General features: G+C 38.5%; 1 protein-coding gene across 1 annotated transcript in view; it reads left to right on the top strand.

Annotated features, from left to right (window-relative positions):
* CTDP1 (CTD phosphatase subunit 1) overlaps positions 1–19141 on the top strand; it is a 47209-nt gene that overhangs the window by 4485 nt on the left and 23583 nt on the right. Inside the window, exons 2-9 of the mRNA XM_079983764.1 lie at positions 1871–1954; positions 3504–3597; positions 5311–5439; positions 6594–6744; positions 11220–11310; positions 13423–13589; positions 15986–17050; positions 17852–17993. Of these exons, the coding sequence (XP_079839890.1) occupies positions 1871–1954; positions 3504–3597; positions 5311–5439; positions 6594–6744; positions 11220–11310; positions 13423–13589; positions 15986–17050; positions 17852–17993 (1923 nt within the window). The remainder of the gene's footprint in view (positions 1–1870; positions 1955–3503; positions 3598–5310; positions 5440–6593; positions 6745–11219; positions 11311–13422; positions 13590–15985; positions 17051–17851; positions 17994–19141) is intronic.

Raw genomic sequence — 19141 nt, 5'->3', positions numbered from 1 at the left:
AGTGGTAATGGCTCTCCCTTATAAGTAAGTGGAATCACCAAGGTGCTGTGCCTTCATCTCACATTTTGAACAGGCAGATAAGTACATAATGTGAGAGAGTACCAAGAAACCTTGAGGGCACACAGGATTATTAGCAGAGTTACACTCCGCAGTCCTTTTCACAGTGAAGGTCATCCACTGAGCAACCAAACCAATTTGAATTCTAAAACTGGCAAATCAGATTGAAAATGTGCTATTTGGGATTTTCTAGAGGTGTGTGCCCTTTAGTGAAACTAAATGCACAGAACTTCACATCATCTCAAAACGTTAGGTTGTACTTTTTACAAGCCCATTCTAGAGAGCCATGCTGTTAAACCATTTAAAATAGTACTTGGTCTACATTTTTATCTCCTTAAATACAAAAAACAAAAAAAACTCATTCAAGACAAGAACTTTATTCCTATGAGGTGAAAATAAAATGACCTGTCAACCAGTACTTCAGATAGCTATGAGCCCTCTCCCAACCGTAAGCCATTTCCCTGATCTTAATCAAGCATTCATTTCAAACAATCCATTCATTTCATATACATTGTTCAGGAGAACTCCCCAATGAATTAGGAACATTCAGAAGCTTCCCTATGTTGAGTCAGACCATTGGTCCATCTATTTCAGTACTGCGTATGCTGACTGGGATTGGCTCTCCAGGATTTCAGACAGGGTTCTTTTCCAACCCTACCTGGAGATACCTTGTCCTACCTTCTGCATGCAAAGCAGGTGTTCTACCACTGCGCTACAGTACAGTCCTTGTGCTATGGATTGTGCCCAGATAGAATATCTCTCTAAAATGTATGCTTTCTGGATCAGTTAAATCCTTTAAAAGAGGGCTTTTTTAATAACTAAAGTGAACAGTAATAAATTCAGCTGTTATAAAAAATAAATAGAAATAAGCTTAAAGAAAACTATTAAGCAAACACATTCTGTATTGTGTGAATCAAAATAAGAAAGCTGTGAAATATCATGGATAGTTTTTATGTTTGTGTCCACCAAGCAATTGTTGCCAAGATTTTCAGACTGTGATCTATGGATCAATGGTTCTCCATGACCACCACACAGATGGTGTATTAAAAAGTTAACAGCTACCATACTTCCACATGCAGTAGCAAAATGAACACTTAACCTGATCAGAGGCTAACAAACATTACATTTAGCTTCATAGGACTTCATTCACCAAACAGGCATATCCATCCCATTAGAAAAGCCAGAATACTAATATTAAAATGTGCATTAGGTAAAGGTAAAGGGACCCCTGACCATTAGGTCCAGTCATGGCCGACTCTGGGGTTGTGGCGCTCATCTCACTTTATTGGCCGAGGGAGCCGGCGTACAGCTTCCAGGTCATGTGGCCAGCATGACTAAGCCACTTCTGGCGAACCAGAGCAGCGCACAGAAACACCGTTTACCTTCCCGCCGGAGCGGTACCTATTTATCTACTTGCACTTTGACATGCTTTTGAACTGCTAGGTTGGCAGGAGCAGGGACTGAGCAACAGGAGCTCACCCCGTCACGGGGATTCGAACCGCCGACCTTCTGATCGGCAAGTCCTAGGCTCTGTGGTTTAACCCGCAACGCCACCTGTGTCCCTTAAAATGTGCATTATATGTGCTTTTAATATGCAGAACAATTTTGAGTGGTCTACCGAGATACCCCCATGCACACACATACCCCAGCAATTTTCAGGTGGTCTGGAGGGAGGATGGAGGTTGGCAACTGCTGCTCTAGTTTTCAGTGTGACAGTCAGTGTAAACCCTGATTTCCCTACTTCTAATCTGATACGGAATATAATATAATGAAATCAGTTTTTCCTTAAGTAAGATTTTTCTCTGCTTTCCAGAGGTGTCCTGGTGCGGCTGGAAGGATGCAGCCATCCAGTTGTTATGAAAGGCTTATGTGCAGAGTGTGGCCAGGATTTGACACAGTGAGTATTGTTGTATGGACTTTGACTTCTACTGATGGTGCTGCATTAAACTGAGGATTTTCACCTTTGAGGAATTTAAACTGAAATCAATTGCATTGCACTGGAATAATGCTCTTCATACTTGGAAAGAACAATTTATGTTTATTATATGCCCAGCAGTGCCAGAAATAAGTGGAAATATGGAGCATGCGAACTTGCACCAGCATAATATTACAAAATAGAAATAAACATCAGTTTGATGATAATAAATATGGCATTCTTCATAAAATGTATGCAGCGGACTAAAACATTGGTAGGTATGAGCACAGGTTTATTGATGGATAAACCAAAGCATCATTCTTTCAAAAGGAATGTAAAACATACTTGCTGAACTATTGGGCATGAATGCAACAATAAAGAACCAAATGGGTGACAGTGTTGTACATAGAAAACCACAACAGTAATATTTCTTTTGTAGTAGGAACTGTTCCCTGTTCAGGTCTCCAGAAATACAGTCAAGAACTTGAAATAGTTCTGATTAATAGAATTGATGGGAGTGTCTTGGGAGTTTGAAATAAAGATTACGGCTGTTGCCTGTAAAAAACCTTCATGTTTAAATATCCATTTTGTGTCCATTGTCTTCACAAAGGCCAAACAGGATATTCTTGATATAACTATCAAAATACACTGCTGCCCACTGATGTCATATGACAGCTTATGTGCAGATAAAGCAGGGTGGATGAAGAACAACATTTTGAAGCCAAGCGTAATCAGTATTGCACAACTGCTCATGCACCATTATTATTTATTTGATTTATAGCCCACCTTTCCTCCAAGGAGCTCAAGATAGCACACATGGCTTTGCCCCTCCCCATTTTATCCTCACAACAACCTTATGGAGGTAGGTTAGACTAAGATACAGTGACTGGCCCAAAGTCCCCCAAGCGAACTTCATTGCTAAGTTGGGATTAGAATCCTGGTCTCCCAGGTCTTCATCCAACACTCTAATACCTACATTACACTGAAAGCAGTTTTATTCAGATATTGGGATGCTGCCACCCTGTATTCCTATATTCCAGTTTAATTCTTTCTGAGAGCAAATGCAGTTCACTTTTGAAATTTTAAGTAAAACAAAACATACACAAACCCAACAATTTTATATTGCAAAACAGAAATGTGGTATTTGTTGTAAATGGTTAAGACTTTCTAAAAGCCTAACATTTCTCTCAATAAACAGAAATGAATCCTAATCCTTTTCACCATTTTTCTATATGCTTCATAGGATGCCAATAATTTAAGTACATAGATGTGTATATGTACTTGGGTACGTTTTACTTGGTTTAAAAAGCGTGACTCTGGTCTCTGTACCAAAGTGTGCCATTTTTCCTGTTCTTAAATTATATTCTGCTTGCCAATTAAACATCATGTAAATTTACTGTCTGTGTACACTGTTTAAGGCTGGTTCGTGTAGTTGTCTTTAAAACTTACGGCACAAATCAGTCCTGTTAGAGGTGGGTTTTTTTGGTAACTGTTATTAATAAAATTTGTCTGATATCTTTCACGTTGTTAGGTTACGAAGCAAGAATGGAACACAGAATATGCCAGTATCCACAGCAACTGTATCAATGGTTCATAGTGTACCAGAATTGATGGTTAGCTCTGAAGTAAGTACAGTATACTTCTACTCTTCCCCTTATTTTTGGCAGGGGCCCAAAGTTCAGCAGATTTAATTAGCAGAATTTCTTCATTATGAACGCATGTAATACAGCTAGTTTGTCTTAGCTAAATTTGAAGTTGAAAGCAACTCTTTCAAGTAGATAGAATCCTCTCTTGGAAAAAATCTTCTGCAACGATGTAAGTGGGAGCGGGAGATGAGAGGGAGTCCAAAGAAGAGACGAAACTATGTTATGATATAAGTAATTTTTATTTATGCATTTGTATTCAAAAATCTTAATAAATATGAAATTAAAAAAAAAATAGAATCCTAAGCTTTCTGATGTGTTGTAATCAAATTTTAGTTTTGAAGAGAGAACTACTGCCTTACTACTGCCTGCTCCCTTGGATTTCACTCTATATTCTTCTTGCACAAAGCCTGCCAATACAAGTTTAGATGGCAAACTTATTAAATTTATATCCCAGTCTTTTTGCCAAATACAAAAGCAATAAAGCAACATAATTAAAAATACTGTTGAAATTGAAATAAAAATCAGTCACATACCCTCACAGCTATTATTTTAAAAGTAGCCACAAACAGTATATTTTGGCCATCAAACACTTGGGTGCAAGTAAAATGTTATACCCAGGAAACCAGCTGCTTTTACAGCACATGAAGAGCAGTGGAAATAACGAGAACTCTGTACAACATGCATAAGGATTTCCATTTGCACAAATGGAGGGTTCTGCTCTGGGGGGGGGGGTGGAGGAATCTCCAGGACAAATTTAGATTACACATGAGAAGAGAAGGAGGTTCTATTGCAATCAGAGTCTTTGCACTAACAGAAGTACTTCATTGGATAGCACTCCTTATTTTTTGCTTGTAGGGGGAAAATGCACACTGCATCTGCCACATACCAGAAGTTCAAATAAACCCTTTGCTGCAAAATCCACTAATTAAACATGTTGATGCAGTGAGTCTGATACATACAAATTGCTAGGATTTTGGTGTTTTTTTAAATAGATATTTATTAAAGTTTTTAACAAAATACAGCAAGAAAGAAAAAGACACAAAGCAGAAAAATACACAAAGCACAAAAAATAAGTAAAAAAGAAAAACAACCATTATTCTTTTGCTAACTTTAAAGTTCATATCCTTATTTTCCTGACCTCCTCACACCTTCCCTTTTTGTATTCCCATTTACAAAATCAGATCAGCAAATCCTTACCCTCTTTTATTTATCTTAACTCTATATCTTAACGTATCAAAATTCTATATTTTCACCCATTATCAATTCACTTATTTGCATACTCTTTTTAACTTTGTTGCTAATACCACTTATTTTCAATCCAACATCATTTTAACATTCATTAATTTTGTAATACTTCTGCAGATAGTCTTTAAATTTCTTCCAATCTTCTTCCACCAACTCTTCTCCCAGATCTCGGATTCTGCCAGTCATTTCCGCTAATTCCATATAATCCATCACAAATTGCTAGGATTTTGGAGGCCTAGAGGGCAACTCTAAGATGATGTTCCACTTCCATTTGTTCTTTAATATGAGTGAAAGGAGCTATGTAGTCAATTGAATTTTGACTGGCTGTTGTTTGTTTTTCTTCTTTGAAATTACTGTACATTACACTGTGTTTACTGAGATCTGTTCAAGTTAATCCTCATTTTATGCTTCAAATACACTTAATGGGATACTCTGTTTTTATTGTAGCAAGCTGAACAGTTGGGAAGAGAAGACCAGGAGAGGCTACGCAGAAATCGAAAACTGGTGCTAATGGTAGATTTGGACCAGACATTGATCCATACAACAGAACAGCACTGCCAACAGATGTCTAACAGAGTAAAGCAACATTAGTGATTATTGTTCTTTGCCAAAATACATTAAAACTGTTCAATATTTCAAGAATGAAATGCTTTATAAAGTTCATAAACTAAGAGGCATCCAATTCATAGCAAATAAAAACTTTCCAAAATATATAGTAGATCCTAAGCCCTTGTTTATTATTCTAGCTTCCAGAAGAAATTCAAGGCATCTAGCACTGAAAGAAAATATAAAACAAACCAATAATAAATAAAAATGCTGGCATACATACTAAATCTGCAGTAACTACAAAGAAACAACCATTAGAATTTGATGTCCAAACATTGAAAATAAGAAATACAGCCTTCAGGATGGGACAAGATAAAATCAATAATGTAAAAATAATGCATGTGAAATCTGCTTGTATTGCTTTTTGCCAGAAAAGGAACAGTAGGTGGTAGACAACTAAATTTCCTCAGAATAGACTAAATGAAATTATTGAACACTAGTTAGGTCCATTAATTCCAATAGATCTTCTCTGAGTGATACTTAGTTAAATAATCATCTAGTGAATATTCAGTGAAAGTACTTGCCCACACAACTAGAGGTGCATAAAGATTGGGACTTTTCAGGAACCTCTCCTACTTCAGCTGTTACGAAATTTGCTCTGAGGTCTGGTGTACTCTCCAGTGTAGCAACTGATAGAGCTGGAAAAGACACTTGCTGCCCATGTGGGCTTTCTGGATCCTAGCTAGAGAAATGGGAATGAAACTGAAGTTACCTAGCTAGCTCCCAAATATTCTTAACTAAATTGATAGCTAATACTACTTCATCATATAGTGACTATTTTCAGTCATTCTATGATAAGGAGGTCTAGCTTGTGACTCCAGATATTGCTGAACTATAACTCATGATTACTGGGCATTGGTTTGGCCTGGCAGAAGTTGTAGTTCGTGAGATATTATAAAAACCATGGCAAGCAAATGTAAATGCTGAGCTACTCTTTTTATTGAACTTCATAATGTATATTTGTAAGTGTATACAAACTGCTAATTTTTAAAAGTTTGGTACACCTAATAGTAGTTGAAAACTAAATTCTTTTATAAGCTGAAAATCATTCTGTATATGCCAGAAAATGGGTTTTATTTATGAGTTATAGCTTATGTCTTACCAGTGTTATCTCTCCCTTTCAGGGAATATTCCATTTTCAGTTAGGTCGAGGGGAGCCTATGCTACATACTCGGTTGCGTCCTCATTGCAGAGAGTTCCTAGAAAAGATTGCCAAGTTGTATGAACTACATGTGTTTACCTTTGGAAGCAGACTTTATGCACATACAATTGCAGGTAAGCAATTCCATGAGAGGTGATGGACTCTCACTCCTTGGAGGTTTATAAGCAGAGGTTGGATAGCCATCGGTCATGTATGATCTAGGTGAGATTCTTGCATCGCAGGGGGTTGGACTAGATGATTTTCAGGATCCTTTCCAACTCTACGGTTCTATTCTACGTACCATAATATAGAACATTCTATATTATTATTATTATTATTATTATTATTATTATTATTATTGTACTTAGAATAGAAGCTACCAAGCAGCTGCAGTGCTGTTCCCAAATTACTTTTCAAATCTTGTTCAAAAGTATTGTTGTTACACTCTGCATTTTTCCCTGATCGGCACTCAAGGTGGCTTAAAAAAATCATGCTGAGAGTAACAGTCAGACAACAATATCTGCTGATCTACAACAGGATAAGAGATTAGCATGGGATTGAGAGAATTGGATCATCATCCCTTTTATTTAGAGTTTTGATCCAGCTAAATTGTGGCTAGGTGCATTGTTTCATTTACATGAGGAATGAAGGCAGTAGAACCTCTGTTTTCGAGCATCTCAGAAGTCGAACGTTTCGGCTTTTGAATGCCGAAAACCCAGAAGTAACTGCTTCTGTTTTCAAATGCTTTTTGGAAGCTGAACGTTCCACGCGGCTTCCGTTTTGAGTTCCCCTATTGTATTGAGGCTTCTGTATTAAGTTTTTGGTTTTCAAACGTTTCGGAAGTCAAACGGTCTTCTGGAATAGATTACGTTCGAAAACCAAGGTTCCACTGTATTCCAACAGGCAGTAAATTAAAGTTCTTTGGTGCTGAAAGCATTATTATCCTATTGCATTCTACCATTGACTTCTTGTTACTTTGGCCTATTTAAAGCACTCAAGGTGGTATCCAATGAAGTAGTTCCGTTAGCATAAGAAATTCTGGCTTCTCAATAGAATGTCACCTCTCCCTGATGCCCCCCCCATGCCCTCCCCATATCTGTTCTGCAGGTTTGGAGGGAACCCCCAGAACAAACATAGAGGTTGCTGAGGGAGAAGACAGGGCGAAGTTCCATTGCACAGCCAGAGGTCCATGCATTAACTGAACTACTTTGTTGGATATTGCCCTCAGTTTTACAAAGCACACAAAAAGCAACATTCATTTGTAAGAACAAAACCAAAAATCTGCAATTGTGCAGTACCTTCACTGGGACAAGCCAAACTGTTGCAGAAGCTTTCAGGTTCTCCAGAATTCTGCATCTGGCATTACACAAAGCTATTAGGGGAGGTAGGAAGAGGAGGAATAAAAATGGGGAACGTACATGGCTAATCTGATAATGTACCCATGAGGTCAGTTTGCAGACTTTGCTCCAAGATGCAAACTTTCTTCTGTTTGGAAAATCACTGTTGTCCCTCAACATGAGACCATGAGAAGCCAGAAGTGATGAATAATATATAACTGCCCTGTAAAGAGTGGGGTATGTAATCTGGGTGGAGGGATTCACTTTTTCCCTCAGATCTATCTAGGAAATGTCATGGTTCTGCTTGAAAGAAGAAAAGCAACTCTCCAACTGTGTGTTTTTATAGCAGTCATTGTTTACAATAGTGTGTGCATGCTTCAAACACAAGGTGGCAGTAAATTTAAAGAGAAATTGTGTTGAATGAAGACTTCATTTAATGTGCAGTGGAGCCTGGATGAAAAACCCGTGGCCCTCCAAATATTGTTGGATTCCACTTTCCAGCCAACCTGGCCAGTCAAGGATGAGAATGGGTGTAAGCATGTGTATGAAAGATAATGGGAATGGATGCTGATGGGGTGCACATAAAGGTTCCCTATAAGGGAATGCAGTTCTTGGGTTGAGAAAGAAATGTATTTAATCTATTAACTCTGCTTAATAAACTAGGATTTGCACAGGCTGCATCACCCTCATGCAGCCGCAAAGTCCTCTTTTCATGTGAGTGGGCAAATGAGCATTGAAGCCGTACTTAACCACAGTTTGCCTTTACATGCATACTGGGAAACTATGCTAGATTCAGTCCAACCAAGTTAGAATATTAGGACATCTTTTAAGGATGAGTTGGGAATCTTCGCTTGTTTGGAAACCATTAATTATTGTTTCTGGCTGCCACATAATGGGAAGCCATAGCTAATTGCAGCTTCCTGGTTTGTTTCTCCACTTCTGTGATGGACGCCGCATGCAAGTGCATGGAGTCATTCATATTTTGGCTTGTTGAGTCATGATTTGATTGTGCAAACCAGGTCATCAAATAAGCATTACTTTGAGTTCGTTGCTAATCGAGCCACTGGGTATTGTTCATGCAAGGAAATGTAAATCACCCATAAATGAAATATGTTCTTAGGAAAGTGTCAGTTGACACATAATGTATTATTTTTATATAATTAAATAGCAGGTGAAAACCAAAAAAGAAAGTATATCCTTATTTATTCCTCAACTGATTCTTTTATGTAAGCTGTTTATTCCTGCTAATTGGTCTCTTCAGGATGGTGGTATCTGTTGAAAGAAGAAACATCTGTTCCTTCTTTTTTCCACTTTCTCCTTAACCCTAATCTACATGTGTTGATACATATAGATTAATAAAGGACTGGCCAGCTGATATACTGGCTGATATAGTGATCATTTGTTCCCTGTTTCTGTTGTTCAAAGTCCTACCTTTATCTCCAGGACACAAAGTGAACTCACTCAGCTGAGAGGAGCTTGTAGGAGGGGGCTTGTGTTTTGATCTAGCCCACCGACCAATCTAGTTAGCAATTGACTTGTGTAGATAATGAATGTGGAGAAAAAACAACAGACCATTTATGGAAATATTGTTGTAACATTTTTATTTAAAATATTCACACCTCGCTTTTATTTTCTACATTAAGTGGCTTATTTCACTTTAGTAGGCCAATGCATCTTTCTAAGTTTACTTGGTGATGGTTCTGTCTACCTAATTCTTTCAATTCATTATGCCTAGGTACTGCAAGGGGATGACCCTACATGAATTTGCTGAAATTCTTAAGCATAGTCGGGTGAGTTAAGGTTGAACTTCTATCCTTAACTCTCAAATTTTCTTGTATTTGTGGGTTTTAAGTTATTCCTGTAAGACACAATAGTTTTTGCCTACATGTATCAATTTTGATAGGTGACTAGTGATATTGGGAAGTGTGTCACTGAAACCTTTTATAGGGAATTCTAGAAAGTGCTGCGTCAATAGCCTCTGAACATCCAAATCCTTCAAAGTGCATCACATCACTCCCTGAATCACCAGTCATGTCTAGAAATGGATATTGCACAGTACCATAGGGGTCACAATTTTAAAATAACTTTCTCAGAAATTTTGACAGTGATAGTTTATAAAACAAAGTTTGCACTGGGCTTCTCCAGATATAAAATAATGCAACCTGTGACCCACCAAAGTGAATGCAGCCGACCCTGACATATATTTTGTGGTGCCAGATGCTTGACAACCCTTTAATTTGTGCAATCTCTGGCAAGCAGCTAAACCAGGAGGCTTATGAAACTGCAATATGTGACTGGTAGACCACAAGTGCAGGGCTACTTTAATGTGATTCCCCCACTGATGAAACTAAAAATGGTTTATGTAACATGAGGAAGTAGCCAAGAAATCGAATGCAGAATTCTTACCTGATTATAGTCCTTAAAAATCAGTTTTTCAGGACAATTGTCATCCAGCCATGTTTTAAAAAACAAAGCTGTTACTATTTCAAGATAGCTCAGAAGTATTTATGTTCAAATCTTACAAGTATAACTTAAAACCTGCAACTACAAGAACTCCTATTTAAATTTTCCCTTAACTTGCCCATTTTGCTTAAGAATTGTAGGATGCTTTCCGCTGCTTTGGCTATCTGCAAACCCAAGACATGGCACTGAACAAATGGGGGAAATCGACTAATGCTGAGACTTGCTATGAAGTTTTTACAATGGGGTGTACTGTTGTATCGCAAAACAAGATGTGATGCTTGACTGGCCAATATGTTGACCTAAATATGCTATGTTTATTCTTAAATAAACTACAAATATAAACTTCAAAATCTTTTTTTCTATCTAACGAAAACTCACATTTTATTAACCCCAGTTGCTTGGGAGAAAACCCCATGAATTTCCATTGGACTTTCTTCTGAGTAGACATGTTATTGTGACCCTATCAGTCATGTTGCAAGTTATATTAGCAAGTATTTATTACAATTATTTATGGCACAATACCATACATGCCTACTCTGAAATAATCTTTATTGAATTCAGTGAGACTTGCTTCTAAGGGTGTATAGGATTGCAGCCTTAATGGCTTGATTTATGTGTAGTATTTATGGTTTATGTAGTAGATGAATGTATTTGGGGATCTCATTAATAAATTTTAGTTACGCACAGTAATTCATATTAAAAGCTGTTTTTGGCTAAAACGATCCTGTGGTATTCCAAAGAAAATCATACTAAGTATGATGATTTTTGTGGAAAATACATATTAATTTTGAACTTCTTTTCCTTAAAAGCATTCTTGGACTCCGAAAAGAAGCTTTTTTCCCATCGAATATTGTCAAGGGATGAATGTATTGATCCATATTCTAAAACTGGGAACCTTAGGTATGTATTGGGATTGGAATATTGTTCGTGAAGCATTTGGAGGGATACTGCTGGAAACAAATAACATAATTTCAGTATCTAACTACTTTTTTAAACTCCCCAACCTGCCACTCCTGGTCATAAACATATACATCTCAATGCTTTTTTACTGTAAAGCAATGGAGATTATATCCTGCCCGCATTAACAGAAACTGATAAGAAAATAGATAGCCATTGCTTTTGTTTTTCTATAACTATTTGCATTTGAACTGATTTTTCAGGTGGCAGGAATGAGAGTTAGAATTATTTATAGGAGTGCATCTTTTTTCTGCCTGTGAATTCCCTGCCCCAAACTACTTCTTTTTTTAAAGCTACTTCAGTTCCAGTGGAGGTTACTTTGTGTTATGGAGTTCAATCAGAACAAAAATATGTTGTTGTTTTTAAGGTTGCTTCAGGGAGAAACCATGGGTGATGGAAGGGTTCAGCTCTGACCATTCACACCATGCTTTAAATCTCCCCCTTCCTCCCCCTTCCCTTCTGCTTTTGTAGGGATTTGGCATGACTGGGGTTGGGCGTGCTGCCATCATATCTATTTTGACCTTGGGAACTGCAGAATAGGAGCCTGTTCAGGTGTTACACTCTCCACTTGTGCACACCCACCCACAGCAGAACATCCCCCAGGTATTTCAGTAGAAATCTCCCCTGCCCTGGATATAAGCCATTTTTGTTTAGTATATTCAGTATCTAGAAAAACAGAGAGCCTGCATTCAAATAGACTCAGCATCTTTGGTTCTCAGCACCTTTGGTCACAGACATTATCTTCTAGATTTGGCAAGCAGATTGGGCAGAAGCGCATGAACCCAATGATTCCTTCAGTCTCTCTGTGTAGAGCTGAAAGTGGGGAGTACCGTATTTTTTGCTCTATAAGACTCACTTTTTCCCTCCTAAAAAGTAAGGAGAAATGTGTGTTCGCCTTATGGCGCGAATGCAGGCTGTGCAGCTATCCCAGAAGCCAGAACAGCAAGAGGGATTGCTGCTTTCACTGCGCTGCGATCCCTCTTGCTGTTCTGGCTTCTGAGATTCAGAATATTTTTTTTCTTGTTTTCCTCCTCCAAAAACTAGGTGCGTCTTGTGGTCTGGTGCGTCTTATAGAGTGAAAAATACAGTGATTTATTACAGGCCCTAAGAAAACTATGCAACTAAGTAGGACTTGTGTCCTAGTTGGACAGAGCTGTATTGGATACATCAATGTAGCAGGATCTCTGACCTGCCTGAGAAATCGATAGAAACAGATTTTCATGGGCAATAGGTCTATTTTAAATCTCTTATACAGCATGATTGAATGTTATGCTGTTTCTATATGTACTGCTGTCCCACATACTGCACATATCAAAGCTTTGAGTGTGAAACTATTACCTTTACCATCCAAAGAAGCTGAATCATAGTATTTTTATTCCTTTATAAAAATAAAATAGTGCAGTTTTGTGCTCCCATTGCATATCCAACATTTCTGTCACAAACAGCTGCACCCTAACTTGAAAATTCTAATGGCATTCAAAGTTAAAGCTATTGGGGGGGGGGGGGGATATAAGACAATTCTATCGTTTTGTCCAGGAGAACAGCCTCACTCATACCACTAGGTGGTACCTGACACTACTTTGTTAATCACATAATATAGCTTAGTTGAAAGCAGTGATTGATTGAATTGTTTTCCAGGTGGCAGAGTTACAGGTGATGCTTTCTACTGCCCATCTTTGTAACAGCTGATTATTTAAAAAAAGTCATTCTTGGTGGATCTGATTTTTATTTTCTGTGCATTTAAAAGTGAAGGACGTGTGTATGTGTATATATATTTATATGTATCTATGTCAATTCAATATCATGGTTTGTTTTCTTTGGTCAGCTTCTGGATAGTTTTAAGCAAAACTGATAAATATTAATCATTGTGATGATACAGATGAAATGGTAGTTGCTTTAAGAAAACAAACTGATAATGTCAAGGACTGCAATCAGTATGTGAATTTAGAATGTCTTCTTATTTTATATCTTTATTGAGTAGATATGCCTTAATATGAATCATTTTAAAGAGTTATCTAATCAGTCCATTTCACTTAATCTTTCTCCTGTTTCTAGAAACTTATTTCCTTGTGGTGATTCCATGGTTTGTATTATTGATGACAGAGAGGATGTCTGGAAATATGCACCTAATTTGATAACTGTGAAGAAATACGTATACTTTCAGGGCATAGGCGATATTAATGCACCGCCTGGATCAAGGGAAGTTCAAATGAGAAAAACAGGTAACTATTTTAATGTGTGTTCATGTTTCCTCTTCATTTGCAAGGTATCGTATCGATAACATACGGTATTTTTAAACAACTAATTTTAAAACAGTTTTTCAAAACCAGTAGAAGTGAGGATTTCAGATTCAGATTCTTTTTCAGTTTGACTACCAGAATAGTTCGCTACTGGACTTAACTGTCAGGGGTCCTTTACCTTTACCTTTTACAAGAATGGTGGACCACCTTCATTCATTGCATTATACTACTTCTCAGGCACATCTGCTGGGTCTATAGAATTTGTTGCACTGTTACACAGCATTTGGGGGAATCTCAATACACCAAGTTGTCTCAAGTTGAAATCAAATTTAAAATCACGAGTTGCATTCTCCAAAGATTCATCCTTTAATTGGAGTTGAAATCAAATTTAAAATCACGAGTTGCATTCTCCAAAGATTCATCCTTTAATTGGAGCACAGCATTATTTAACACAGAGTTAGGGCCCCTCTTGCTTGCCTCCTGTGAAGACGATACAATACTGTATCATCTTTTTCCATGGGAAAAATGTTCCATTACTAAAATTGCTTTTATTCCATAAAACTTAACAATTTGATGCAGTACAAGTCAAATTGGGCAGTTTAAAATAGTTTAGAAGAGCAAACTAGATATTATATTAAGCATGACTCTTATGGATCCCCCCCCCCCATTTTAAAAAATAGGAGCTCCTAGGGTAGGGCAGGGTTTAAGATCTTTCTCTTGCTATGCTGTTTTCCCGTAGAATATTAGCATACTCCAAACAACCATTTTTGTCCCTGAAGCTGTCATTGACTGCAGTATCACCTGACCTGTGGGGAGGGAGAGATTTTTGTTGGGAAAAATGAGCCCTGGAAGGTCTTCAACCCTATGGTCCAAATATGAATCCCTCTACCCCATAGCTGCTATTTTAAAGGAGGGAAAAAACACAGACTTTTAAAATGTCATGTCTGTTTTACCCCTCAGTCACAAGCACAACCATGAAGAGGATAAAGTGGGATAAATTGCCCACAGGCTAGTTGTTGTTAGAACCTTCCTTTAGTGAAAATGAATGTGACTAGGAATACTGTAGTTCCAAATCAGTCTCCTCAGCCTAAACAAAAACTAACAAGTAGTGTAAGCATGTTTTCAGATGGTGACAGTGAAACTAAAGGTGCCTTTGGTGGAAGTTAATCTCCGTTGAAATAGCTTAGTAGAAAATAGCACATCCGTGTGTAGTTATTTGGGTGTGCTAAAATTAGAACATTAACCTTTTTGCTACCTTTGTTTTCCTCTTTTATATTTAGTAAATGTGCTTTTAAAGCCAGACATGTTGTATCAGATCTATTTTAAGGCAGTTGTCTTAATTTCAAAACTTTACAGACCCCCCCCCCCCAATTAAAAATATTGCAGCTTATGGCCTCAGTTGCAGCCGCGGATGTTTGTGCCTGGAATCCCGAGGCAGAGTATCAACAAGTCTGAAAAGACAAGTGTCCTTACTTCTCTATTACAGTGGTGCCTCGCAAGACGAAAAGAATCCGTTCCGCGAGTCTCTTCATCTAGCGGTTTTTTCGTCTTGCAAAGCAAGCCCATTAGCGGATTAGCGCTATTAGCGGCTTTTAGCAGATAAGCGGCTTAGCGGCTTAGAAAAAGGGGGGAAGGGGGGGGGAGTCGGAAAAACTCGCAAGACATTTTCGTCTTGCGAAGCAAGCCCATAGGGAAATTCGTCTTGCGAAGCACCTCCAAAACGGAAAACCCTTTCGTCTAGCGGGTTTTTCATCTTGCGAGGCATTCGTCTTGCGGGGCACCACTGTAATGGCTTGTTATTTGTTGCTTGTGTAAAGGGATCTCCCATCTCCCCATTCTTGTGCTGTTGTAAGCTTGTAATCCTCCTCCATGCATTACCGTGTTAAGAGGAACTACGCAATGACAGAACACACACACACACACACACACCCTTCTGCTGCCACCCTGTGTGTCAGACACAAGCTAGCCCTGCTTCACTTTTGCATGGTGAGAGTGGATTCCAGGGTGGTGGTGGGCAGGGTTGCCCAGGCACAGGGTGCCAAAGGTGGGACACATGTTGTGCCCTGTGACTTGGTACGTCAAGCTGTGTTTGAGTGATATGTTGTAATAGGATGTTCAACCTTTTTTTCATCCTCTGAAACAATTGAATCTCCATGCTACATATGTAAGGTTTTGAGCTAGTTATTTGTTGACCTAAAAAACGTAAGTGGAACCATCTATTATTTCCACCCCCACAACCCCAGGCTTCTGGTTTAAATAAAGATAAGCATAATTGGATTAAGTGTCTTTAGCTATTAGGTCTTTTGTATATTTGTTACTAAGCATTTTGGCTTCAAAGACTGATGCATTTTAATATGCATACATATCTCTTAATTTAGCAAATCATTCTTCAAAAGTAACGGAGGCATCGGACCCAGCAACAGCAACGGGAGACTCTGAAGAAGCAAAGAATGTTGGAAATGTAGACGAACAAAGCAATGGCATTCAAAAATCTGCAAATGAAGTAAATGGCAATAACTCTGTCGGCAGTGAGACTCCATCCTGGAATTTGAATTGCAATGATAAAGTTAGAGACTCCTTAAGTGATTCTAAACATGGAATGGATGTTACTAATGATGTGATGAGTGCCAAGGAATCTCATGTGTCTTCAGACGATGATAATAGGACAGTTGTAGGCAAACAACAGATTCAAAACAAGAGTACAAATTATTTGGACTTTGAATTGTCGAGCGATAGTGAAAGTGACAGTGGGTTGGATGCTAGGAAATCCTCCTCCTCTTCTGCTACAGATAGTGAAAATGAAGGAAAGAGAAGCTGGAGAAAATCAAAACAGCCTGCACTAGAGGAAAGTGCAATGCCTCTGGTGGGAACTGATACGAATGTAGAAAAGGATGGACAGCTGAACCATTCTGCTGACTCTGTATCCTCACCAAGCATCAATCCACAACCCAAGGCATTTGATCTGGAAGCACATGAAGAGAGTGAACAAGACAGCCTTTGTAGCCTAGGAAATGGTTGCGTGGACAAGAAAGAGGCAGAGACAGAATCTCAAAATAGTGAGCAATCTGGGATAACTGTGGGAGAATCTTTAGATCAAAGCATGGAGGAAGAGGAAGATGACGATACAGACAGTGATGACCATTTAATATATCTCGAAGAGATTCTTGTTCGGGTGCACACGGACTATTACTCAAAGTATGATAAATATGTGAGAAAAGAAACAGACGAAATTCCAGATATAAGAAAAATAGTGCCAGAACTGAAACGAAAAGTGTTGTCAGATGTTACCATATTATTTAGTGGATTATACCCAACCAATTATCCCATAGAAAAAACACGGGAGCATTATCATGCTACTGCACTTGGAGCTAAGATTGCAAAAAACCTAGTATTGAATGAAGATGACCCCAATAAGCCAACACACCTTATTGCAGCAAGAGCTGGTAAGTATGAGTAAATCCAAAACATGGGTTTGAACTAGGGCTCTGTGTGAATAGGTGGTCATACGAAGCGTCTAGCAATGTAGCAAGCTTCTAATACTGCTGTTCAGATATTTCTGTGCATGAATATTTTAAGAAACCATCAGGATTCAGTTATTTTGAAGAACATTTGTACACTTTGAGTGCCAGTGTGGTGTAGTGGTTAAGAGCGGTAGACTCGTAATCTGGTGAACCAGGCTCGCGCCTCCGCTCCTGCACATGCAGCTGCTGGGTGACCTTGGGCTAGTCACACTTCTTTGAAGTCTCTTAGCCTCACTCACCTCACAGAGTGTTTTTTTTGGGGGGGGGGAAGGAAGGGAAAGGAGAATGTTAGCCGCTTTGAGACTCTTTAGGGTAGTGATAAAGCGGGATATCAAATCCAAACTCCTCTTCTTCTTCTTCATTCCTCCTTTAGCCCAGGTTGTGTTTCTTGCCTCTGTTGGTATCTAGAAATGCGTAAGTTGTTTATCTGAACAGTTGGCTAGGCCTGTCAGCAAAACTATAATGCTATATGCCTCTGTTGCACACACAAAAATTATCTTACCTTTGCATCTGGATCCAGATTTTGTGAAAACAACTAAGACCTTACAATTGTAGTCATTGCTATGTTACAGACTGCTTTAAATGCATGGGGAGAATGTTAAAAGCATCCAAGCTGTGTTCTTAAATCCCGCTGAATTCAGCACCTAATCCCTGTAAACTGTTCTCAGCGCTGATTTATTGAAAAGCGTTTCTGTCATGCTAATGTTTGGCTGTTTTAAATAGGCACAGAAAAAGTACGGCAAGCTGAGAACTATAAAAATCTCCATATTGTAAATCCAGACTGGTTATGGAGCTGCTTGGAGCGTTGGGACAAAGTAGAAGAACAACTGTTTCCTTTGAAGGATGATTACCTTAAAACACAAAGGTAAAAAGTTATGTTTTATTATTTAAATAATACACTTGAGTTTAAAATCTTATGGGGTTCAAGGTTAATACCCATTCTTACAAATAGCTGAAAGAGAAGATCCCAGTTAAACAGGGTTATACAGTACAGAGAAAGGTGGTCCTTCGGATAACCTTAACCCAAGCCATTTGTTTAACAGGTCAAAACCTGCACTTTGAATCGTCCCTGGAAATAAATAAGCAGACAATGCAGTTGGTACAAAAAGAGGTTAACATGATCCACATGTAAGAAGCCTAAACCACCTGGTCTTCAAAGGCAGCTCCATAGAGCATGTGGAATAATCGAGATGAAGTGACTTAAGGCATAGATCACCATAGCAAGACAAGAAGGTTCCAGAAAGGGGCACAGATGGTGTGTCCATCTTAATTTTGCATAGGCATTCCTGGCCACAGCTTGAACAGCCAGGTCTGAGCCTGGATCCAAGAGCACCACAAACTTAGGAGTGTTTTGTTTTAATCTTGTTTTTATTCATTCACATATGAAAACTAGCCAGAACCGATAGGTAGAGCTAGTGCTCCATTCCTATAAACACTTCCTTAGTAATAACCCCTCTTATATGTGCATAAACATCCATAAGCTGTATGGATTAAAGGGTGCCATCGCATAATTAATACTGCCAGACATGTGTTGTTTCCATGACTTGGCAAGGCTTTTCTTCAGCCAATATCAAGCTGGGTATTACATAAATTGCATTATGTTTTAATAGGTGGAGTAAGGATACGTCAGACCAGCTCCATAGTTTCAATAAGATGGATATGTGTGCATGTTTTCTATAGTTGGAAATATTGCTTTGATGTTATTTAATGTAAATAACAGGTTTTGTTTGGTGCGCTCTAATAAAATCTGATCCACAAGACTGAATTCTTGTGGAAATAATTGCTGTTTTACAGCTGAGCTATGAATGTGGAAATCTTTAGAGATAATGAGAACATTTTTAATGTACAGTTCTTTGTATCAGTGTAGAAGGGGTCTGTGTAGTTCAGTCTAAATTAGGGTTTCCATCACTGCACTAAGCCATAGTTTGGCACAGGGCTGGATCCCGTTTTCAGTCCGAGGGCCATATTACTTTCTAGGCAAATTTCTGGGGGCCACATTGCCAGTTCTGGGTA

The sequence above is a fragment of the Podarcis cretensis genome (genome assembly GCF_951804945.1).
Source record: "Podarcis cretensis genome assembly, chromosome: 7".
Taxonomy (NCBI): Eukaryota; Metazoa; Chordata; class Lepidosauria; order Squamata; family Lacertidae; genus Podarcis; species Podarcis cretensis.
This window is presented reverse-complemented; position numbering and strand designations above follow the sequence as displayed.